This window comes from Vipera ursinii, assembly GCF_947247035.1.
Source record: "Vipera ursinii genome assembly, chromosome: 2".
NCBI classification, from domain to species: domain Eukaryota; kingdom Metazoa; phylum Chordata; class Lepidosauria; order Squamata; family Viperidae; genus Vipera; species Vipera ursinii.
Genome location: NC_139513.1, coordinates 268,291,181 through 268,317,114, shown reverse-complemented (window position 1 = coordinate 268,317,114; position 25,934 = coordinate 268,291,181). Strand labels below are relative to the sequence as shown.

At 36.7% G+C, this 25,934-nt stretch overlaps 1 protein-coding gene across 6 annotated transcripts in view; it reads right to left on the bottom strand.

Moving 5' to 3' along the window:
- Positions 1-25,934, bottom strand: part of PDE4D (phosphodiesterase 4D) — a gene marked incomplete at its 5' end in the record, with an annotated part of 752,990 nt that overhangs the window by 456,439 nt on the left and 270,617 nt on the right. The window contains one exon of one of the 6 annotated variants that reach the window (XM_083356287.1): positions 18,168-18,295. The exons of the other annotated variants lie outside the window; for them this stretch is intronic. Coding sequence (XP_083212413.1) covers positions 18,168-18,178 — 11 coding nt within the window. The remainder of the gene's footprint in view (positions 1-18,167; positions 18,296-25,934) is intronic. 6 annotated transcript variants of the gene reach the window in all.

The following is a 25,934-nucleotide window of genomic DNA, read 5'->3' as shown; positions in this document are numbered from 1 at the left end:
ATTAAATTTATCCGTGTATAAATAAAACCCCAATTAAAATAAATTAATCCTCAGCCTGGGCCAGAGAGCTCGAAGAGCCAGGTCTTCAGGCCCCGGCGGAATGAACGGAGGTCAGGGGCAGTCCTCAGCTCCACTGGCAGCTGGTTCCAAAGGGCAGGCACCCCCACTGAGAAGGCCCTATCCCTGGGTGTTACCCGCCGGCAATCTCTTACCGGTGGCACCCTGAGAAGACCCTCCCTGTGGGAGCGCACTGGACGAAGGGAACTTGATGCCGGCAGCAGGTGTTCCCTCAGATATCCCGGACCCAAGCCATGTAGGGCTTTATAGGTCATCACCAGCACCTTGAATTTCACCCGGAGGGCAACCGGAAGCCAATGCAGCTTGCGGAGTAGAGGTGTTACATGGGAGTATCGGGAGACCCCCATCACAACTCGCGCGGCCACATTCTGCACCAGTTGAAGCCTCCAAGTGGTTAATAACTAATCATTGGCAATCAAAACATAGTGATTCTATATTCAGTCTGCCTAATATTTTCTGTATAATCATCATTCTGCCACTCTTATTCTCATAGAAAGGGAACGTAAAACAAAGGTTTGCTATTATGATAACAGTGGTCTTGCACAAAAAGTCTTACCTTTTCACTCCTATTGTGAAGAAAAATAGTTTGATGGTTCTATCATATTTTTATGGAAAAAGACACTTAGGAGTTATGACTCCATCATTCTCAATCCCCTCCTCTCTCCCTCTGAAGCACAAAAATAGCAAAATATAGAACATGGTGACTAAATCTTTAGAAACCCATTTCTATTCAAAGCACCTAGGAGAAGAGAAGGTAATGTGTCTTGGTACTTCATGATTGCTTTACAATTTCCCTGAGTTAAATGATCCCTTACAAAGCTGCTACTCCTATAGAGGAGGAGCAAATAATTTAATAAACCTGGAATTAAATGATCCCTTACAAAGCTGGAGGAGGAGCAAATAATTTAATAAACCTGTCCTTTTATGTGGTTTAAATGAGTACAATAAAAAAATTAAGGAAACTGCTGAGAAAAAAGAGTTAACTTTTCCCCCACCCAGCCCAGCACTGTTAAAAATCACTCTCCATTATGCAGAGAAAGAGATCAAATTATGCCTCTCACACAATAGCTGTGTTTGTACGGTATTACTTAAGCATCTCAGTTAAAGATTTAACAGTTGCATTAGCACAACGTGAAAACATGACTAATTTGGATCTTGATAGGATTTGTAGTGGCTTAATGTGTTCCTGAACCTGTACTGGTTATTTAAAAAATCAGTATATTAAATGAGTAATCAATTTAAGAATGTTGCCCAAACTTAGCCAGGTCAGTAAGTACTATTATTTCCAATATATCTTTTGCTTGAGATAAATTTACACTGGGTACACAGTAATGAAGTCTAAACAAAATCCAGTAATAGTGGACAGAAAGTCTCATAAGGAAGTGATTTCTCTAGATCTGTTTCCAGCCTAGATTCTACATGTATAGACTTCAACTCCCAGAGTTTCCCAACTAGCACCGCTATTACTGAGAATTGTAGAAATTGAAGACTATATATTGGAAGCCAGTTGAATTGGGAAATACTATTTTATATTGTCAGTCAAAGAGATTTCTGATGGTATGATGAAACAATATAAAATCTAAGCTATTGCTTTTGTACTTACTGTAAAATCTGAAACTGGAAAACCTTGTTGCAACCCAATTTCTCTACTGAATCTATACAACGGATTTGAGAGTCATCTACATAATTTGGCTGATGTTGCTCAGCATCCTTTTATGTGAAGATTTGGATAAGGGAAGATCAGTAAGTTTGGAGTTGCCTGCTTGCCAGTGCATCTTATCTACTCAAAAGAGCTAATTCTCTGTCTCATGGTATTTTTAGAAAATAGAAATAGGGAGAAAAATAGAAAATTGAGCATCTTGGTAAACTGAAAGACAGCAACTGACTAAGGTTGAGTGACTAAGCATTCAGTTCAAGTGCTGAAAAGAATGAGTTTGCTTTGAGGTATCAACTCTTTCCCATTGCCAGGGAGCAGTAACCTGCACTACAATCTTCTCAAGTCTGCCATAGGTTGGTGAGATGTTTTGGGACCTAACCCCTACCATCAAGGTACTAGTAATGGTGTTTAAGGCCCTACATGGCATGGGCCCGGAGTACCTTAGGGAACACCTGCTGCCGGCATTAACTTCCCTGTGCATTCCCACAGAGAGGGCCTCCTCAGGGTGCCACCGATCAGAGAATGTCGATTGGTGGCCCCCAGGGGGAGATCCTTCTCTGTGGGCGCCCCGGAGCTATGGAATCAGTTACTGGTTGAGCTCCGGATGGCGCCCGATCTTCGCTCCTTCCGTCGTGATCTAAAGACATTCTTATTTGAACAAGCCAGCCTGGCCTGATGGGGGATAGGTGGGGTTTTTTTATTGTTATTTTAATATTTGTATTTACTGTTTTTAGTGGGCATATATTTAATCCTTTTTTAACTTTTGTAACTCTGTATTTTTTATGCTTGCCCTGTTCACCGCCCTGAGTCCTTCGGGAGAAGGGTGGTATATAAATAAAATTAATAATAATAATAATAATCTTAACATTATTGTTAGTTAGAAGATTTAAGAAGATCAGAGGAAATTTCTTGATTTGTGTATCCTGTCTCTTTCCTTCCAGATTAGAAAAAGTGTTATGGATTCTAGTCCACATGACTCTCAAATTGTGATGCTAGCACTGACCATATGAATTTTTTGGAACTTGAAACTTCAACACATTATTCTTTAAGGTAGATTTTGCCTAAGAAAGCAAATCTAAATGTAACATAAGAACTGGATTAGAGTTAAAATATGCTTCAACTGGAAGGCAGGCAAGAAAGAAGATATGGGTAGCAGGGAAACAATAAGAACTTTTATCCACTATATTTAGTGACATATATTTTATTAGTGCTCTAATCTAAATACTAACCTTTGCTCAGAACCTTATTTTTTACTTAGCAGCAATTAAGTAATCGAAAAGAAAAGCAAACCCATGCAGTATTCTCATGACATAGATTTAGCTGATCTAAATTTCCTAAATAATGTTGACTCAAAAAAGTTAAGATATTTTATGAACGTTTTGCCTCTCCTAAAAGCAGTCTTTCCCTCCCTGCATTGCCCCATGAGATGTTCATAATAAGCCAGGTGTTATAAGAAAGGCAAAAGTATTTCTATTGCTGAAACAGCAGAATGTGGTGATATGTTCCACACAAGATTCATCCCATTTGGAAGCATGTGGATTTATAGAGAAGTATGTTTGAATATACATGTTGTCACTATGTCCCAGTTTAGTTCCAACAGGATATTCATCAAATCCAAGGGTCGTTTCTTTGCATTACATTATTTTGTACAATAGCATTCACCCCACTTGATATCTTCCAAATATAATAGACTTCAATGTCCAGAATTCCCAGCCAGCAAGCTTCATATACACAGTTTCAATTTCACATATTTGCACATAGGAATTCATGCTTTAAACCCTGGAGGGCTACCATCAGTCATTATGAACACTGGATTACCAGGACAACTGTTATAATTTGGTATATAGCAATATGTTGTTCTTGTGGTCTTAATATGGACAAAAGTGGATTTTCTCTATCATTGTTTATGAGGATGTGCAGTTTTTAGGCAGGGTACTGGCAGCCTTAACATTAAAAATAATCCAGAAAGTTACTATTTAGTTGCACATTCATTGTCATTTCTGTGATGTGTGTTGACTGAGATATGGTCCAATTTAATATAGCATGAAGAATATCAACTAATTTTGTTTCCCAAAAAAAGGGAAAAAACCACACCACACATACATAAAACAACCCACTTTAACTATTAGTATTTCTCAATTATGTTCACAATGTCATTGCTGTCCGCTTCTTTTTTACATTGATGTAATGAGGTCCTGAGTGTATACTTAAATAACAGACATTCCCATCTTTTAATGGCCAACCCGCCACAATTTGGAGCATAATAACCTTCTTGAGATAAACTAATGTAGTGTAAAGAATCAGGGCAGGCAGGGGAGGGAAACAACGAGGAATCTTACAGCTCCAAGTAAGTCATTGATGCATTATCAAACAAGAGTATAAAGCAAGACTGCTGTTTGAATGAAGCACATAGCAGCTAATTAATGTACATAGATTAGGTTTGTGCAATGATCCATATCTGAAGAACAACATGTGATTCAGAGCATGCGAGAATGTACATCTAATACCATAAAACAGCTGTGGGCTCATTTGGTTTAACATGTTTCTTACAAGTGGATCTAAACACAATCAATCATATTTTTTCACTTCATATCTGGACCACCACATAGATCTAATATAGACATCTAGAACTGTAAGTACAAATTTACTTTACATCTCACCATACTAAGAGACAACTGTTAGCATAAAAAAGGAAGACTATGGAAGACACAGATTGCCACAGAAGAAATTTAGTATATGGATGCTAGGATTGATATAATTACTATAATTTCAAAATAAATGTAGCATTTTTGGTCTACATTGTTCCTACTTAGCCTGCTACCCAAAGACTACCTACAACACTACAGGGATGGGCAACTTGTGCCCCCACTCAGTTCAACCAGACAGTTCAGGACTTAAAGCCATTTTGAGAGGTTTTGGGGTTGAAGGGATTAGTTTGCTTCCCAGAGGCTTTCTGTTGCCATTATCACTTTAACCTCCTCCTCCCCAAATAACCCCCTGAAAACGAGCTATAACATTTCTGCCAACCCTCCCCGTGATATTGCACCCTTTGGAAACAACGTGGTGGTCCTCAGCTTTCACTCCAGCAGTAACACTCTCAATAATCTCCATCAAAAGCTCAACAACGCTAGCAAAAGAAATTCAAAAAGAAATTCTCAAGTCTCCTTAGAATAGGATCGAAAGCAGCCTCTTTCAATGTAGGGAGAAATTATTTGAGAAACTACAGGCACATTTCAACATAATATTAGTTTCAAAAGCAATTTCAGGATGCATCATGGGAGAAGGCAACATCTGGTTGTAAATAGAGTAAGCACATTGTGAAGAAGATGTACTGGTGTTACCAAGAAAAAGTAACTGTGCATGCCTGCATAAAGACATTAACTAAATCCACTTTAAAAACTTTTTCCAAAATGTTATTATAGACTGAAAATGTTTTCAACTTATGAAGCAGATCTATCCTTTATCATACATTTTTAAGATGAAAAACAATTTTAAGAAAGAGAAAGAGCACACTAGGTTGGGTTTTTTCCCCAACCCCTCTCTTTTTTTTCCTCCTTAGGCATACTTCCAAAGCAATCTCATTGGTTTGTCTTGTGTTTGGGGATCTGACATGTCCCAAACAATAGCTATTGTTTTCTCTCAAATTATGTGGCCTAAAACTTTTCAGGCTGTTAATACTACTCAGTGTGACAATGAATTTTATACAGCAATTGTATGGCTTTTCCTTTTCTTATTAACAGATTCAATTTTTAAATAACTCAGTATGCTTTTAAAAGCTACTGTTTTGACAATGAAATTATAATTTTATTCCAACAATGAAGTACAACAGAATTGCAAATACTTTCAAGTAATTCTTTTCCCCCCTCACATATGTAGAAACAAAAATAGAGGAGGGAGAAACCAGCTTTTTCTGTTAGTATTTTGAATCACACCAGTACATCTTTGCCATGAAATTAGTGAGTTAACCAAAGAGTTCTAATAATCAAATATTTGCAAATCATTAAACAGAAGGAAATGTCATACAATTGTTATTATCCTGAAATAGTAAAATAACTAATTTTAAAAAATGTGGTGAAATGTTTTTGTTCCACCCATTGATGAATGGTAGCTAATATCCAAGCAGCCTTATTTTGAATCAGTCCATTAATTTGTCTAGCTCAATATTTTCTACACTGGTTGGCAATTGTCCTAGAGCCCTAGATTGTCAGGCTTCAGACAGACATTTTACCAGCAAGTCCAGACATTGCTACAGAAGATATCTGGAATTTCAATAAACCAAACAAGTAGCCCACCCTGACCTGGAAAAAAATACTGTACCTCTCTAGGAAAAGTATTCTTATGTGGAAGGGACGTTACATGCTCACATAAATGGACCTCCTTAAGAAGACAACATAAAAGTCAACCTGCATATGCAGTGAACTTCATACTTTATGGTAAACAAATGAAGGTGATAGCTTTGTGCTTTTGGACACTGTATTAGAGAAGTAAAGCAAGGACAAAGATAGAAGAGACCATGAAGGGTAAAAAAAAACATTTCAGTGACAACTGAGATCAGAACAGTTAAAGCAATGTCTTCTCCAAAGACAATGTACAACTGGTCCCTGACTAATGACCACAATTGCACCCAAAATTTCTGTTGTTAAGTGAGACATTTGTTAAGTGAGCTTTGCCCCATATTGCAATCTTTCTTGTCACAATTGTTAAGAGAATCACTGCAGTTGGTAAGTTAATAACCCAGTTGTTAAGTGCATCTGGCTTCCCCCTTGACTTTGCTTGTCAGAAGGTTGGAAAATGTATCACATGGCCATGGGACACAGCAGTGTGTCCATGAGGATGCTGTCATAACTGTAAAAAATGGTCATAAGTCATATTTTTAGTGCCATTGTAACTTAGAAAAGTCACTAAATGAACTGTTGTAAGACGAGGATGACCTGTATAGCTGTGAAAGATATGGCTATTTGTGGGTTTCTCTCTCTCTCTGAATATCTTTGCTAATGCAACCTGATCTGACAGGGTTGTCATACTTCAGATCCCATCACTCAAATAATGTCACCTGATAGGATCCAGATGGGCCCTCTCTAATGCCACACCTGCCTCACTTAATTAGCACTAAAATTGCCCCAACCCTGCCTTCTGAAAGACCCCAAAGGCCTGACTATTCCCGCAGGCACTTGGTCAAGAGATTTTGATGATCCTATTTTGATTTTTCTGTTTGGTTGATTACATCTGTACAACACATTTTAATATATTGTATTTTGTTGGCTGTTAATTATTGCCTTTCAAAAGACAGAATCCCACAAATAGCCATCTCTTTTGCAGCTATACAGGTAGTCCTCATCTTACAACAGTTCATTTACACACATGTCAACCTGTGTAAAATATCACCTTTAGGTTTTTTGGTATGGTGGGTGGGGGTGCCTTTTGACTCCTGGTAAATGGAGCAATCCTTGCAGGATTTTTGGAAATGGTTTGCCTTGTCTTCTTCTCAAGGTTGAGAAAGAGAGTGATGGGCCAAGGTCAGCCTGTGACTGTGTGACTAACGGTGGGACTAGAAGCTTCAGCTTCCAAATTTCTAGCCTTAACCACTACATCGAACTGGCTCCCTCAACTGCTCAGCCATGTAAACTGAACTGATATATACTTTTTATTTAAAAATAAAGGCACAAGGCAAGATGTAGGAATTGCCAACCAAAACCAGCAATGATGGCATTCATACAGTAGGCTAGCAGAATCAGTTCCACTTTTCCCACATTTTGTCTTTGCTCACAGAATAATATGCAATGAAAGATTCTTTGCTGAACAGCAAAGATACAGATAATGCAAATATTTTTGGTAATTATTTCATTATAGAGATGCCAACTTCTCAGTCCATTGGGATGAACTTAAAATAATATATTCCCATTCTTCCTTTCCACAAGAATGAAAATTAATTCCTCTTGTGCTGCAGATAAAACTGTGACCAACCATGAGCAAAATTAACAAAATAGGTAGGGCATGACAATATTGAATGTGGTTATAAACAAACAAACACTAAAAAACCATTCCCAAATAAAGCATATAGAGTGCACTAAAAGTTACTGTAATATTCCAAGGCTTGGCTCTGTTGTGAAATTTAATGTTTCTTTTTAGAGATAAACAAATCTAGGTAGAAAAAAAATAAGTTCCTTGGGGGTATTGAAGAGTCTTTTCTATACGAACAGTCTTATGTCGATTAGTTTTAAGGCAGGAGGAAGAGATAACAGGAAAAGCTTGCCTATTACATTTGGAAAAGATGTATATAAGTTCAGTACATGTAATAAAATATAAACATGGCTCTGGCAATGGAGAAGTGATGAATGAAGCATTAAGAGGAACAGATTCAGAAAAGATTATTCAATCCTAGAAAGAAGAAACCATAAGAAATAAACTTGAAATAACCACCTCAATTTTTTTTGGTGTAAGGTACAGCAGGAAAAAAACCCAGACACTCTGAAACAATAAAGAGCATTTCTGAAATTGCTGCTGCTTCTAATTCTTGATCTTGTCTGCTTCAAAGGGCTGATTGTACAGCAGAGTTGCTAAGGATTTTGTAGGCATTTTTCCATCTTGACACGGTGCTCTTTTTTTTCTGTAGATTTGTACTGTATTCTGACAATTGCCTTGAGGATACTAGGAGTCAAAGAAGCCCATGAGAAAGTATTCCTATTGTGAAATAGAAAAGACATGACAAGGTTCTTCAGATGCTCCCCATTAAATGTGAGACTGAATATTTTTAGAGTATGGTGATGTGAATATTTGAGGGGAAAAAACCCTAATGTTTCATTTTTTGACACTTGCTTATTTTGCCATTCTTATTAATATCTTATTGTTGTCATGCCACCATGATTAGTACAGTGAATGCTGGCATACAGCAATCAACATTCAAAAGCTCCTATTAACCCTGCCTGATCTGGAGTGTACTGTCTGACAGGAAGAAGAAAAAAGTGAAGCTTCGCTCATTATCTTAGCATCCCTGAAGTTACCTAGTTTAAATAGTCTTATATAACACACTAAGCTACAAACTATAGCTAAGATTCAGTGTTTGTTTCTCCACAATATGCTAAGCTGAAATAAAACAAGATATGGCCTTGATCACTTAGTACTTTGAAAAATAACTTGCTTTCTTAGTTTTGACTTAGCTGTTATAAAAAGGTAGGGCAAAAATATAATAAATATTATTATTTGTTGGTTCAATGTATTTTGCAAATACTAACTACTCCAATTATATTGATGAAGCAAATTCAGTTTTTAACCTCTAAGCACAGAAATACAAATCGTATCCTGGAGTGTGGATTAGTTACTTAGAGCAATTCCCAATGCTCCAAATATCGGCAGAGCTACTTTTTAATTAACTTTTATAGATCAGTATATAGTTCAGTTTGAGCAATGCAAAGCAATGAGTCAAGCCATCACTCTGATTATCCATAATTCTTTGTAAGAATTATTGTGAGAAATTTGAACGAAAGCTCAACTTTCCGGTTATTAAAATGGTATGGTTGGCTTCTCCTGACAAGACAACCAGCTTTCACCAAGGCTGAAAAAGAGGGCATTTATCATTAGAGGGCATTTATCAAGGATCCCCTCAAACTTGGATGCAGCTTCTTTTTCATCAACACACTTGCACAGTCTGGATAGTAATAGATTTGGAATGGTTTCTGTGATGTAAACTGCATTCCTACAATTATTGCATTTTTCTTGATAGCTTTCATCCATGGCTAGAAAAGGAGTGCTGGCCTCGATAATTGGTGCTTTCCATACATGATACATTGATAACCTTCTTGGGAAACATGGTTATATCTGTTGAGTGCAGCAGAATTACCAGAGATATCCTAGTATGCCATTGTTGGTATGATATCTTTTTATTGTTGTTGCTTGCATTATAATTCTGATGTTTGATTTGAAGGAGCAGGGGTCCTAAGGCTGATGATAATATTAATTCTGCTAGAGTATTAATAGCCATCTTTATAAGACAATAGACTTCCCTTGCCCCATAGACATTTTGGGTACTTGAATGTTAAAAAGGTAAAGGTAAAGGTTCCCCCGCACATGCGTGCTAGTTGTTTCCGATTCTAGGGGCCGGTGCTCATCTCCGTTTCAAAGCCGAAGAGCCAGCGCTTGTCCGAGGATGTCTCCGTGGTCATGTGGCCGGCATGACTAGATGCCAAAGGCACACGGAACGCTGTTACCTTCCCACTGGAGTGGTCCCTATTTTTCTACTTGCATTTTTACGTGCTTTTGAACTGCTAGGTTGGCAGAAGCTGGGACGAGTAACAGGCGCTCACTCTGTTACGCACTTGGGATTCGACCCGCCAAACTGCCAACCTTCTGATCAACAGGCTCAGCATCCTAACCCACTGAGCCACCTCGTCCCTAACTTGAATGTTACCTGAATGTAATAAATTTCTGTACAACATAAGAACAAAATTAAGTATTTCAATATTGATTCTCTGCAGTAATTATTGCTCTGTTTAAATACTCAGCTATTTATTACATACGTTTAGATACAATATAAATTAAGTATACTTATTTAATTTCTTTTCTATCTTTCTCTACAAACTTATGGGGTTTTTTACTATTCATGTGTAAATAATTAATGCCAAAGTTTACAGTTAAAATTCTAGCTTTCTGGGAAGGTTTCTTTTCATGCAATGTAATACATAAAATACTTCGACAGCCTTTCTGTTTCAGAGTTCCCAGGTAACAATTTAAGTTAACTAGTAAAAAAGGTGCTTTATCTGAAGTATTACATGATAGAAACCAAGGGATGTGGATGACAATTTCACAGAATAAATAGTATGGATAATCAGAGTGTTCAGAGAGCACCCAATCCATTGTGAAAGCCAAATCTGCTGTTCTGGAAATGGATGCATCTGTTTGAATAATTCAGAAACCAGTCTGATCTGACATCATGACCAGATTTAGAAAAAGGCTCAGATAATGTAATGTTAGTTATTTATAGGGAAAGAGTTATTTTTTCTTTTTCTTTTTGGAAAGATGGATGGATGAAATGGGCAGGTAAATAAATGTCATAAATATGATTTAGTACTATGGTGAGTAACTTGGTACATGATGTTGAATGATAGCATCAGAAATCCACAAACATTTATATGTGAAACATGGTGCATGCAAAATGTATGCTGCATAGAAATGAACTTTGTGAATGTTGATTATTTTTAGTAGCTATAATGTCTGGGTATCCTTCTCTCATCTATTCCTCCATGAGACTTTGCTTCTGCACATCTCGATAGTTTAATTATGTAGTTATATTTCATAAACCACCCATAGCCTGTTGGAATAGACAGTCATAATAAATCAACTAACTAGTTAATCCATCCATCTGCTGGACTTGACCATTAAACATTAAACAAGGGTCTACTCTTGTTTTTTGCTATAACAAACTACTCACTTAGGAAACCAACTCATTCATTGTATCTATTCTCTGAGTAGTATATCTGCAGACTAGAATTTACAACTGAATAGAGGGAAACTATTAATACAAGATGTTGGAGTTGGTAGTCTATGCATGCCAGCCTTGTATTTGATGTAACTGATTTATAACTGTTGATGACAGCTTTCTTTAAAATATAACTTCTAAAATGTATATAAAGTAGGACTAACTTTTAAAAAATAGTATTAACGTAAACTGCAATTTTGACACAATGAATAATTTAAAGTTCCTGTTTATGAAGGCCTCTAGCAAAGTCATTAAACAGTGAATTTATTTGCCTTATTATTTAATTAATTGCTGAAGCCTTTATCAATAAGGTCAATAATGTGATATTCAACTATACTTAGATAAGTAGTTTGCAAGATATTTGGGGGAATATATGAGGATTTACATGCTATTTAGTCCCTACAAAAATCATATTAAATGGGACCCAGGTAGTGTATACATAGAGACCTTATGCACAATGACTCTCCTCCGGCTCAAGAAATATGCAAATACATTTTTGATGCAGTTCACATGGCTGATGAATGAATACTAGAAGCACCACAATTTACTAAAGACAAGCCCCTTCCCCTGAATATAATATGAGAGGCAATATCAATGTCAGTAATATGAAAGGCAATATCCTGCAGTTTGAAGAAGGCTGTCAGGGAACTGGCTATATGGGTGAGAAAGAGAATATGCACAAAAGCAATATTGAACTATCAGCAGCTAAACAAAAGCAGCCAACAGCTGTTTTAAGAAAAATTAAACCTCTTTGAACCTGAGTTCTATTTTTATAAGAAATAACCATGAAATCCCAGGGCACAGGCTTTACTGAGTAGTAAGTGCAAATCTGTTCCATATTGTTGTCTAGAAAACTACGTAGAAGTGGACCATGACTCAAAGAGCAGTCCATCATAAACATTGATCCTAAGCTTATCTAAAAGTCTCTTGTACAGAATCTCAGATCACTGGGTCATTTAGCTCAGTACTACTATTGAATTTTGTTTGTGCATTTTTCTGAGAAAGAGAGAGAGAGAGAGAGAGAAAGAGAGAGAAAGAGAGAGAGAGAGAAAGCACTGTTGAAGCTATCTTCTATTTTTCTAGGCACATGTCTTTCCATTCACTAATTCTTCAAATGTTTTATCTGGAGATGTCGAGCAGTAAACTGTAGAAGTTCTACTTCAAGTTTTAATTCTCACTGCATTTATCATTGTAAGGATCTATCTCCCTTGCCTCAAAGTGATAATTTACTATGTCAGAAAAAAGTTACTACTGCTCATTTTAATAAACATGATATCCAAGGATTATGTTTCTCATATGTTTTTAAATCAAACTTCTCTGCAAATTACTGTTAGATTACTCAAAGCGGACTGATCCTGTTTACTAGATTTTTTTCTGTTAGAGCACTACTACATAAATACATACATGCATACATATTTATCAAAGTGAGTATTCTTACGCACAGCATAGAAAATAAATAAGAAATAGAATCCAAAGAAATTAAGACATGAGGTAAGAAAAAGAAAGGAAATAACAGATAAATCTAGTTTTAGCAGAGAGCTGGTTAGTATAGGGGATAAGGCTCCAGGCTAGGAACAAGGGATCCAGAAGTGCATAACCTCTTTTACTTCATCATTCCGCCAAAGACGTGTTTCAAGGTTTCCATTAGCATATCCCAACACACAGCTAGGGCACTCTATTACACAGTTCTTGTCACTTGGAACTAAAAATGCACATTTTGAAATGCTGTTATTGAGACTCTTATTCTGTTAGCATTTGCTCTCATCCAGTTTGCCTTGGCAAAACATTTAAATGAGAATTAGATTCAAGCATAAAAATTTAATAGCTTCTGATTGTTGAAGACAGTATATTCAGTTAAATTACATCACAGTTTTAAATGCTATTTTACTGAAATAAAAACCTGTTCTTTTAATGTATTTTGCTTCTTACATTAGCAATGGGTGACAAAAATCTCATGACTGAAAACCTTTTCAAACTGGTACCTTCCAGATATTTACACAAAGAGAAATGGATTGGAAACAATTATCCAAAGAGTAGGCGGGCTTCACTTCATTCAGTGAGTTGAAAGCAGAAACTGGACACCCATCTGTTCTTAGTGGTTTACTTTACATACTGGCACTGAATAGGAAGTGGGACATTATGGTCCAAATTTCTCCTCAAAATTCTGTCTTGATGATTCTATGAATCTGAGCTCCTATAATTCCCAATTAAGCATTGGAATGCTGTGAGTTGTTGTATGAAATGTCTGTTGTGATTCAGGGTCAGCCTGTGGGTTCGGCATTTGGGTCGTTCGATTCAGAGGAGGAGGGGGGGTGTTGGAGAGCCTCCAGAGGATAGCCCTGAGGCTCTGCAGAGCCCTCAGCCAGGCCCCTCCCATCTGGTTATGACGCAGACCCAGCTGTGTGAGCTTGACAGCATGGATGAAGATGACCCACAGCTGGCCCTGTTCAAGGACACCCGACGCAGGAGGCAGTCAATCAGGAGTAAACAGAGGAAGGCAATGGGGCATCTCAGAAGGAGGCAGAGAGAAGCCACACCTTGAACTGTTTAAAAGGGGAATGTGTGGGAGGGCTGGTTTGCTGAAGGCAACCGTTTGAATAGCTCCTGTTTCATGGTTCGTGTTTCTGTTTGCTCTGTTTGCTCTGTTTGCTCTGTTTTATATTAATAAATTTGGCAGGCTTAGTTCCAGCATCTTGCTGTTTTGTAAAGGGGTTGTCCCTGCTTTTTCTGCAGGGCCGGTAGTAGGCTGGTACAGAACAATGTCTGCAGAACATGTCTAGAGAAAAACTGAACTAAACAAATGAGGTCTAGATTTAGGAATTTCACTTTTGACTCATTTAGTGCATTCTTATGGTAAGAATCACTGTGAAAATGATAAATGATGCTAAATTATTCTTGAGCAGATAACAACTCAAGATATTAGTCTTTTTTTCAACAAAAAATTAAAGAAAATTCAACTGTCTTGATCCTCTATCTTCAAGAATCTAAGGCAGGCATGTCAAACTCGCGATGTCACGTGACGTCGCGCGATGTATCAGAACTTTTTTCCATTGCCGAAAATGGGATGGGCATGGTTTCTCCGTAATGCTCCGGCCCGTGGGCCGGCAGTTTGACACCCCTGATCTAAGGGAAGAAGTGGAAAGCATTCCATGGATTTAAATTCTGAATGGAAAATCAATTTGGGATGGCTGGGAAATTAAGAAAAAATGAGATAATTAAGACCCAAACATAAAAAGAAAGGAAAATGGCCAGTGCCCGATGAGACCAGCCTGGTTATATAAAGGACTCCTTGATAAATTGATAAATAAAAAGAAGATAGGCTCAAGTTCCCAAAGGATTTTGATAAACTTGAACACTCAGCTCCTTCCAATAAAATGTAACTCAGTGCACAATTCTGCACTTAAGTAAGAAAAATCAGATAAACAGATACATGTGAACAGATGTATCTTAAATAGTGGTTGTGAGAAGCATCTGGGTATCCCAGTAGACCACAGATTAAGCATGAGCCAGCAGTATGCTACAGTAGCCAAAAAAGGCAAAGCAATCTTTAAGTCACAGAATGTGATAGTCCTTCTCTATGTTGGACTGGTCAAACTGTACCAGAAATATTGTGTCCACTTTTAGTCATCATAATAAGAAAGGATACTGAAGACGTGAAAGGAATGCAGAGAAGAGTGGCAAAGGTAAAGAGGGCCTTGGAGACTAAATCCTATGAAAAATGGTCAAAAGAAGGCTAATGAGAGACTTGATTGCTTCACCCAATATATGAAGCAGGTGAAATAGCGTGGATTTATTCTCCATAGTGGCTGAAGACAGACAAGAATCAATTAGTGGAGTTTTATAGGGAGAAATCCAGCTCAAAATAGGGAGATTTTCCTGACCATGAGAACTATTAAGCAGCTAAAGAGTGTGCATTCTGAAGCTATTCCATCAGTGCAGCTTTTCAAACAAATGTGGACAGCCTTTTTCTGGAATGGGCTGAGGATTTCTATCTCTGGGCAGAAGATGATATTCAACATAGATTGTAATACAGACAATTCTATAAGGAATAAAATTATAACAGCTCTCTCAGGAGCCTGATGCAATCATGGTAACTTAAATCTCACAGATTTTGAAGCATCTACTCCGAGACAGAACTAAAACTGATTCCAATTCAGTAATAGACCTGATATTTATATTGTTCTAAGTTATAACACAGTTGCTTGGTTTCGGATTAATATGTTGCATAAGTCCAGCTTCCATGGTTTGAAGCCTGTGGTTTACGGCTTAAAATATTTTGTGCAGGTTAGCTATCTATAATTTATTGAGTATACTTTAATAAGCCAAACCATGGGTTTTGCCCTATCATATTAGTCACAAAGTAAAATCTATGCAAAGTTACATCTATTCTATTTCCATTGAGATCAGAATAGAATGCAAGGTTAGTTAGCACGCATCTCCTTAAGTTGAATCATATCTTGAAGTCTTCATATTAAAATTGTGCATGGTATTTGGTAAGACATTCTTACTGAAGCATGCCAAATTGCACATTCCCAATAATCATATAACCAGTCATCTCTCCTTGCTCATGGCCTTTTACTGTATTTCCAAGCCCTCTTCTTACGCAGGGATATGCAAGAATATCTGAAAAATACAACCTTCCCAAATGTCACTGCAGGCAGTGTTAACATTTGGAAAAGCTACAATTCCTTGTACAGCTATGTACAGATGTAAAACAATTGTTCCATGAAGTCCACTAGAAGTGAATGTCATTATTCTGTCCCCACTGGAATTAGTTTGTTAATAAATTTGTTAGCATTTATCTTTCTACAAAAAGCCTATTAGCATTTGCTTAATTCCAAAAAGAAATGCATTTGAAAAAGGCATGTCACTGAGGATTGTATGCAGTATGCATAATGACAAGAGATATTTTTAAAATCGGAACTTAAATTGCATTTAAAACTTTGCGTCAAGAAAATCAGAAAATAGGATTATCTGAAGAACTGCCTCTCCCCCATTACATTTACCTGACCCATGTTGCAGGCCTCATCTATTAGGAAGGTACATCTGGTAAGATCACAAAAAGAAATTAAAGGTAAAGGTAAAGGTTCCCCCGCACATGCATGCTAGTAGTTTCCAACTCTAGGGGCCGGTGCTCATCTCTGTTTCAAAGCCAAAGAGCCAGCGCTTGTCCAAGGATGTCTCCATGGTCATGTGGCTGGCATCACTAGATGCCAAAGGCACATGGAACACTGTTACCTTCCCACCGTAGTGGTCCCTATTTTTCTACTTGCATTTTTACGTGCTTTCGAACTGCTAGGTTGGCAGAAGCTGGGACGAGTAACAGGCGCTCACTCTGTTACGCAGCACTCGGGATTTGACCTGTCAAACTGCTGACCTTCTGATCGACTAGCTCAGCATCCTAACCCACTGAGCCACCCCGTCCCAAAAAGAAATTACGTCTCCCCATATTAAATTTAAATTTGAGTTATGGGGATTTCAACCTTACAGGTAGTCTTATAGCCAGTCACTTAAGGAACATTCAAAATTACAATGCATTCCCTTAAAGGTACCTAAACCATACAAAGTTACAAAGTTACATAAAACACAGAGTTTCACAGTTACAGCCACACATATCCCAATGGTCACACAATCACATTTTGGTCACTTGGCAACTGGTTTACCTTTATGGTCATTTGCCCCATTCTGTGTCTGTGATTTTTAACATTTTTTGCTACTTCATTTACTTCCAGTCTCTGAGGAAAAAATGCTCATAAGGGAAAATGGATTTGCTTAATAATCATGGCATTCGCTTAACGACAGCTGCAAAAAATGCCATTAAATTGGGTCTAGTCATGTGATGGCTCATCTTACAACTGCAGTGATTTAAGACCATAATTTAGGGCTTAATTACTGCTATAAGTTGAGGACTCCTGCATTTTATTATTTATTTAAAAATACTACTGTATTGATTAAAAATTGACTAATTATAATTGACTTTTCAATTCTAAAAATTGAAATTCTCGTCAGGCACAAAAAATCAAGAACCAAGATTTTTCAAATGAGTACACATTTTTTCCATGCTATCTCGCTACAAAAATCTGAACTACAGGTAGTCCTCAATGTATGACCACAATGGAGGCCAAAATTTACATTGCTAAGTGAGACATTTGTTAAGTGAATTTTGCCCCATTTTACAACCTTTCTTGTAGCAGTTGTTAAGTGATCACTGCAGTTGTGAAGTTAGCAACTCGGTTGTTAAGTGAATCTGGCTTCCCCTTTGCCTTTGCTTGTCAGAAGGTCACAAAAGCTGATCATATAACCTTGGGACACAGCAACGGTCATAAATATGAACCAGTTGCCAAGCATCTGAATTTTGACCACATGATCATGGGGATGCTACAAGGAGCATTAAGTGTGAAAAATAGTTATAAGTCACTTTTTTCAGTGTTGTAACTTTGAATGGTCACTAAATGAACTATTATAAGGCAAGGACTATCTGTAGTAATGGTCAAAGTAAATTGGTGATAGATAAGAATCAACAGAATTGATCTCTTATGGACATAAGAGAGACTAAACTGATGACACACTTGGCCCCTCCCTCAGACTCAACCTGGTCATCTCTACAATTTTTTTAGAACTATTAACAGTAAAGGAACCAACAGTTATGAAATAACCTGTAGACAGCAGTTAGTACAACAGCAATAAAAAAACTTGAAAAACATATTCAGCCATTGTGATGTGTTTACATCTACACAGATCAGAATGGTGCAAACAAAGGTTTTCTCTCTAATGGTCCATGAGATGAAAGTTGGATTTTGAAGAAACAAGATTGAAACAGTTGATACTTTTGAATTCTAGTTTTGGAAACGAGTATCCAAATATCATGGTTAGCTAAAAGAACTGGATTATCAAACCAATTTGAGCAAAAACATTTCCATTCAAAGCACATATGACTACGGTAGTTTCAAATTAACCTACTTTGAACACATTATGTGAAAACTCAGCTCTCTGGAGAAGCTCTAATGCTGGAAAGTGGAAGAAAAAGGAATCGGATGACCAGCAGCAAGGATAGAGTTACAGGATCGATGTGTGAACCATTGGAAGACCTGAAGGACCAAGTGAGGAACAAATTATCAAGGAGGAAATCTATGTAGTTGTTAAGAGATGACACCAACTTGATGGCACATAATCCAACAATCCAACAATTAATCTCATTTTACATTTCAGGCAACATATATATATATATACCTGCACCCAAAGGCTTGTACTTCTTAGCTAAATTCAAAATTTTGCAGTATCACTATTATGTAATTAATGCAGGTGCTCTTAAAGCTGTTTTAAAATATGTTTAATATTTTGCTTCCAATGACATCAACATTTGTTTTTTTAAATATATATATTTACTATAATATAAAGATATTCATATTTTAAAACCTATTTTATAAATATTATGCATACTTCAGGTGTAAACTATAACATTTTTCTTTAAAAAAAGACAGTAAAGTCTACCATTTAATCACTGAACATATTTTAATCCATAAATTTGTCCTGCTTGCACTGATTTCAAGAAACATTTGTAATCTAGTTGTGTGTTTTTCACTGTATTACATGTGAATGCAAACAATATTTTTGTTTGGGCTAGAGAACTACTGAACAATTTCAAAGGAGGGATGTGTAAAGGCTTGAAGAAGGAGGGAGGAAGAGGCGGGTGACAGATGCCTAAATAGGTGATAGATAGATAGATAGATAGATAGATAGATAGATAGATAGATAGATAGATAGATAGATAGACAGACAGACAGACAGACAGACAGACAGACAGACAGACAGATAATCATGCAGACATGTAGCATTTTATTTAAATCTGTATTAACATTAACTTCATATTATATTTTATTTCAAAACCATGCACCACTTTATAATGGTATTATATACTGAAATAATTCTTATAAGACTCTTCAGCCAGGTGGGGTTTAACCCCACGGCATGTCTTTTGGGAACTATGCAGGTGACATTGTAACCAACCCATATGTAGGGAATCAGGCTAAGAAAAGTTTGTACAGAGGTTGGCATCTATACATATAATCCTCATCTGAACAAAATAGTTTTCACAAGCCTCATTGCTTTATTACTTTTGCTTGGCCATAGGAGCACCAGTATACCTTAACGTGTCCTGAAATCTATTATACTCATAATGTAGAAATAGAGAAAAATGCATATATTCTGAGATAGGTTTAAGGTAATCCTTACATTGAGAAATACTAAAACTGTTACTTGCTTCAAGTTAACGGAAATATAAAAAATTACATTGCTGGTCTTATACATAAGGTAAAGGTAAAGGTTCCCCCGCACACGCGTGCTAGTCGTTTCCGACTCTAGGGGCCGGTGCTCATCTCCGTTTCAAAGCCGAAGAGGCAGCGCTTGTCCGAGGACGTCTCCGTGGTCATGTGGCTGGCATGACTAGACGCCAAAGGCGCACGGAACACTGTTACCTTCCCACCGTAGTGGTCCCTATTTTTCTACTTGCATTTTTTACGTGCTTTCGAACTGCTAGGTTGGCAGAAGCTGGGACGAGTAACAGGCATTCACTCTGCTACGCGGCACTCGGGATTCGACCCGCCAAACTGCCAACCTTCTGATCGACAAGCTCAGCATCCTAACCCACTGAGCCACCGCTTATACATAGGTATGAGCAATAAAGCATCCATCATATTTCATCTAGAGCATAGCAGCTGGTGGGCTGAAGACAGAATTTTCTTTTTCTGCTAATTAAGAAGCATGTTAACTGTCTCCATTCCTGAACAGGAACAGGTATTCACAACTGTCCATAGATTAGTAATCTCATTCTTAGATGGTTGTAATGAGATCCCTGTGGGATTACTGTTGAGCTGAGTTTGGAAGAATGCAACAGTCAAGGGAGCCTGTGTTATTTTTTCTGTCCAATTGACCAGCTACCAAGCCAGATTCAAAGTTTGCTTGTGCTGAATAAGTATATTGACAGTATCTGGGATATCTGCCCTATCATTAGGCAGAGAGAGACCAAAAGAATGTTCCTGTACAGTAGATGCTACAAAATTTATCATGATGGCAAAACCTTGGAACGTAAACTTATGCATTCTCATCGCTGATTCTATGGTTCTGCAAAAGTCTTCAGGGAGCATTCTTCCTTCACCAACGTCAAAGGAATTGGCAGAAAAATTCAGCCAATTCCTCCAGATAACTATTTCTAAGAGACATTGCTCAAAGTTTAGAAAGTAGAAACCTCAGAAAAAAATGATGTTCCTATTTTGCTGCTTCCTGGGCTATATGAAGAACCACTAAAATTATTTTTTTAAAATTTTAATTCCATTTATATCCCGCCCTTCTCCGAAGACTCAGGGCGGCTTACAAGCTTAGCAGTAGCCTTCATTCTATGTATATGCCTGCTTATTAGGGCTTTCACACACACCCCAAGCGGCATTATTACAAAGTCAGCTTAATTGCCCCCAACAATCTGGGTCCTCATTTTACCTACCTTGGAAGGATGGAAGGCTGAGTCAACCTTGAGCCTGGTGGGACTCGAACCTGCACTAATTGCAGGCAGCTGGTGTTACTTAAGGAGGCATCAGCCCACTGCCCCACCAAGGCTCTTAAAATTATGCTGAAGTACCACCCATAATCTTTTCAGTGGCACTGCAAAGACAAGAGCACAACTATGGCCTTTCTCTGTGCCACTGAAATGCCAAGTAGGTATCTGCACCTATTGCAGTACATCTTTCACCTTTCAATATCATTCATAGATATTTTCTACCCTTTCCAATCTAAAGGGTAGGACAAGTGTTCTGAAATCTCTCCCATCTTATTCTTGGTTTCCTTCAAGAGTGTAATTTACTTAAGAAATGAATTTTACTTAAGGAATACATTTGTATTCTACTCTTCAGAACTTCCCATCACTTTCCAAAAAAATTTTTTTTACAAAGCATTTAAAATAATATAAAGACTAAATTAAATAAAAGTCAGACAATCCAAGTTGCAAAGAGCAGCAGGTAAACAAGAAACTGTATATTCAACAATCTACTTCAGATTGAGAGAAAACATTTATTAGGCCAATTCAAAGTTTTTATTTTTCCAGTGATACGTTCAATATTTTTCCCAGCAAAAAAATAGAAAACAGCAACCAGGAGGTAGGAGGGTTATGAGTAATACTGTAAAGGTTTTAGTCTAAAGTTGGGGTCATATTCATATTTGCCAATTGGATTTTAAACTTCCAAAAATAGCTGACAGTTATTGAGGTGTTTTTTTTTTCTCAGCAAAGCTTTGGTATAAGCCCTCCACCCAATAGGATATTATTAATACTTAATGGATACATTTGTCAAACATTGGATTAGCATGTAACCTATACAAATATGGCTGGAATATCAGCCACAATTTTTCCTCCTTTAATTTTTTTTTCTCTTACAAATTGTTCTTGAAAACCTGAATCTTGCATGTTAGGCAAATGTTGTTCTTTAATAAAGATATTGTCTCAGCATAGACTTGTTTTGCTTTTTCTCATACTTACTTTACTATTTCTGTGCTTTTACAAAATAGATAGATAGATAGATAGATAGATAGATAGATAGATAGATAGATAGATAGATGATAGATAGATGATAGATAGATAGATAGATAGATAGATAGATAGATAGATAGATAGATAGATAGATAGAGCCATTGTTTAAAGAACTGATCTCTGCTACTTGGAGTCTGGGCCAGAGAATTAGGTGTTGGATAGGTTAATTAACTGATGGCTATAGTTTATATGAACTAGTTCCAGACCACTTTTTTTAAAAAAAGCTGTATAAACTTAAGAAAAAGATGAGATTTTAACAGGCAGTTCAGTTCCTACTTAGTATGTTTCTGCTGGGAATCAAACTTTATCTACAGGTACAACTAGGTTGCAATCAAGAGCTAGTTTGATGTCACCTTGATCTAGTCACTCCCTCTCAGCCCTAGAAAGGAGGGAGTATCAAACAATTTCCTAAAAATTTGACAGAAGTCAATATTCGAAGGCACACACAGAAAAGGTTACATTCACTATACATTTGGAACAGCCCCATAGATCACAGTGGAATTTACTTCTGAATAAACATCCATATTGTTAGGCACAGATCTTATCTTGCCCATCAGAGAATCAAAAGATTTTATGTTGATACAATATTTACTTTGCTAGACTCATTGCTATCAGCAAAAAATATCCTTGAGTAACAATACGAATACTGATCTGATCACGATATTCTACTTTCAATGCGAATTGGGAATTTCTGTACAATATAAGAAAAAAGGTAATCTCATTAACATTTCCACCTATTTTAATATTTGTTAAAGTGAAAATTAAATGTTGAACTGAGTATGTGATGTAAACAAAACTGTTTTGGGATCTTTCACAGAATGGAAAATGAATCATAATGATGAAAGAAAGCCAGCTGGCCAGTGAAAGAGACACGCTGAACTGATTTTTTTTTAATGAAATTTTCAGTCCCTTTGCACACATCTTGGAAGTAAATGAGTCTGCTTTTACATTAGCTCTAAGATCCCCCATCATGGTTTCTAAAAGGGTGACATTTAAATATAGTGCTCCCTCAATCTGTTGATTTCAAAACAATAGCCCCTATAACCATAGATTAAATTAAGGCCTGACACAATGAGAATTCCCAAATGTGTGGACAGGTCATCCCACAGTAATTTTATTTTATTTATTAAATTTATTTGCTGTCCATCTCACTGCAAGGCAACTTGTAGTCCAGGACTAAGCCTTCTCTACAGAATCCAGTTCTTTGGAAGACTTTTCATTCCAAAAAAGGTCTTGATTCTTTGCTGCTTTTTTTGGATGTGTGCTTAAGTCTTAATAATTTTGATTATTTTTCATTATTAATGCTTGCAGGATCAGTTTTAGGCTAAGGCAAAGTAGGCACTGCTCTAGGATTCCAAATCCCAAGGGTTGCCAGTGCCAATCCTTCTTCCAAGCCATTCTAAAAGTGCAACTCCTCACATCAGTAGGAGGTGGTAATATTAGTTAATGTGGCCTAAGGGTACCATATGAATGAACCTTTATTGTCAAAGTACACCATGTATACGCTGAGATTGGCTAATATATCCTTCAGATAGTACTGTTTGGTGCTTTATTATTCGTTTTTTGTTGTTGCTGTTAGATTTATATCCCATTTTATTTCCAGAACCTCAAGACAGCATAATAGCATTCCTACGTCCATTTTTTTATAACAATAACCCCATGATGTAACTGGATTGAACACAATTTCTGTCTACACAAAATGCACACTGTTCAATGCCAGTTCTTTCAAAGTCTAAACGATATTGAAATATTTTTTTATATCTTACAGACTGATGTTCTAGGTCAGCCATTTATTTCTTAAGTAAGAAATCAGAATGGAGAGATTTATCAGTACTTCCAAAGGGCATGCCAGCAAAACATAATCAGAAATACTTCTATAGTCATTTTATATGCATTGTAGTTACTACTATACAATAGTCCAGACATTACTTCCTAGTACAGCTGCATGCTTGACTGCATTACAATTTCTAATTTTTAAACTCCTACCATAAGGTTGTTAAGAAATGATGCATTTAACACCCCATTAAGATTAATATACACTACAAAAAGTCCATAGATTTAATATACTTCCTTCAAAAAAATTTAACAAGTTTTCGTATATTCAAATATATTTATATTAAGCTGAGACTGCTTAGGTACTTTCAGCAATTTTCTCTTCTAACAAGAAATGATTTTGTATAAATACAATAAAAACATTTTGAATTCATCAATCGATCGTATTAATTTGTATAATCAAAAGCCTGCTTCATTCATTCCATAATATATTTGTACTGTTTGCATCCTAAAGTGTTCGCATCATTTGAGTATTAAGATCTTCTGAGTCTTTAAATTCATTGAATGCACATAGTAGTTGGACTTTTAAAACTGATTTGAAAACATGTTACAAATGTTTGAAAAACTTATTCATAACGAAAGTTAAAAATGGCATAAACTTTAAGAAATTAACTTTTTATGAAAAATATTTACAATTTAGACTACATTAACTTGTAAAATAGTTCAAAATGTACTTTTTTCTAATTTGAATCTTGCAAAACTGAAAATGTTCAGTTTTATATTACATTTAAAGTCTCTGAAAATCTCTGTATTTTTAGAATGTTTTGATTATGCTCTGTAGAAATGTCTTGTGTTTCAGAGACTAAAATGTTACATTAGATCATTTTCCTCCAAAATACATGAAGTAAATATTTTGCAATATAACCCGTTTATAAATAAAACAAGCATTATGATATAAAGGCAATTGAAGGTCAAGCAGTAGAAAATAACAGACAAATGGTGCACTGGAGAAACATGGTTATTTGTATAAGGAACTGAGGTTGCAACCAAATTTACTCATTCTTAGATTAGGTTCATTAATATTAATATGTCTATTGTAGTTATGAATAAATCAGTATCACGTTCTTATTACCAAATTCTAATAAAGAAGACACAGCTAGAAAGAAGGGATTTTTTTCTTTAAAAAATGATTGGCAGAATAAAAAAAAACCAATTCAAATACATTGTACTTAAATTAGGTATGCATTATTAAATGTCTTTGATTCATGTGGGTTTACTTTAAATATGACTAAATATGAATCCAAATTAATGCTTTTTTTATTTTTTAATTCCTCATCCTCTATAATGACCCATTGAAAACAGTACCAATATTTTCTTCAAAGTATGAATTTGTAAGGTTATCATTTCTTTTCCATAAATAATTCTCTTTCTATCACAGTATATGTGAAATCTCCATATTTATAATTCTAATAAAAGTTGATTAATTCAGTCTGATCCTATCCCAGTAAGTTCCAGTAAAATAAAGAGAACTGAAAGAGGGGCATGATTGCCAGTGCAATCTGCCTTGGCATCTATGCTTCATAAGTTCACTTTCCCGGTACACCTAGAGAACTTTGTACTGTTATCCAGCCATCATTGGGATCAGATGAAGTCTGTTACTGACCCATTGGCATAACAGAAGACCCCATAAGTCTCTAATGCTGGAAGCCCCATATGAATTGTTTACCTTCTAGCAAAATAACTGTAAAGGTAAAAGGTAAAGGTTCCCCCGCACATGTGTGCTAGTCGTTTCCGACTCTAGCGGCCGGTGCTCATCTCCGTTTCAAAGCCGAAGAGCCAGCGCTTGTCTGAGGACATCTCCGTGGTCATGTGGCCGGCATGACTAGACGCCAAAGGCGCACGGAACGCTGTTACCTTCCCACCGGAGTGGTCCCTATTTTTCTACTTGCATTTTTACGTGCTTTCGAACTGCTAGGTTGGCAGAAGCTGGGACGAGTAACAGGCGCTCACTCTGTTACGCGGCACTCGGGATTCGACCCGCCAAACTGCCAACCTTCCGATCGACAAGCTCAGCGTCCTAACCCACTGAGCCACCGCGTCCCTTACAAAATAACTGTAGGAAACTTTAAAAACACAGTTATTCTAATATGCAATTCCTGTTAAAGGGAAAGAAGAATGACATTAATAGTTATTTGTAGCATTTGCATTAAGTGATGGTTCGTCTCCAAAATGATAATGATAATGAAGAATGTAGAAATATTCAACATAATTGCTTTTGATAACTACTTCCTTCTTTTCAAGAACAGCACAATGACACCACTGTGGACAAGATTATGTTATACTGAGATGTGGCGCAAAACAAAATCTGATATTTGTATTAC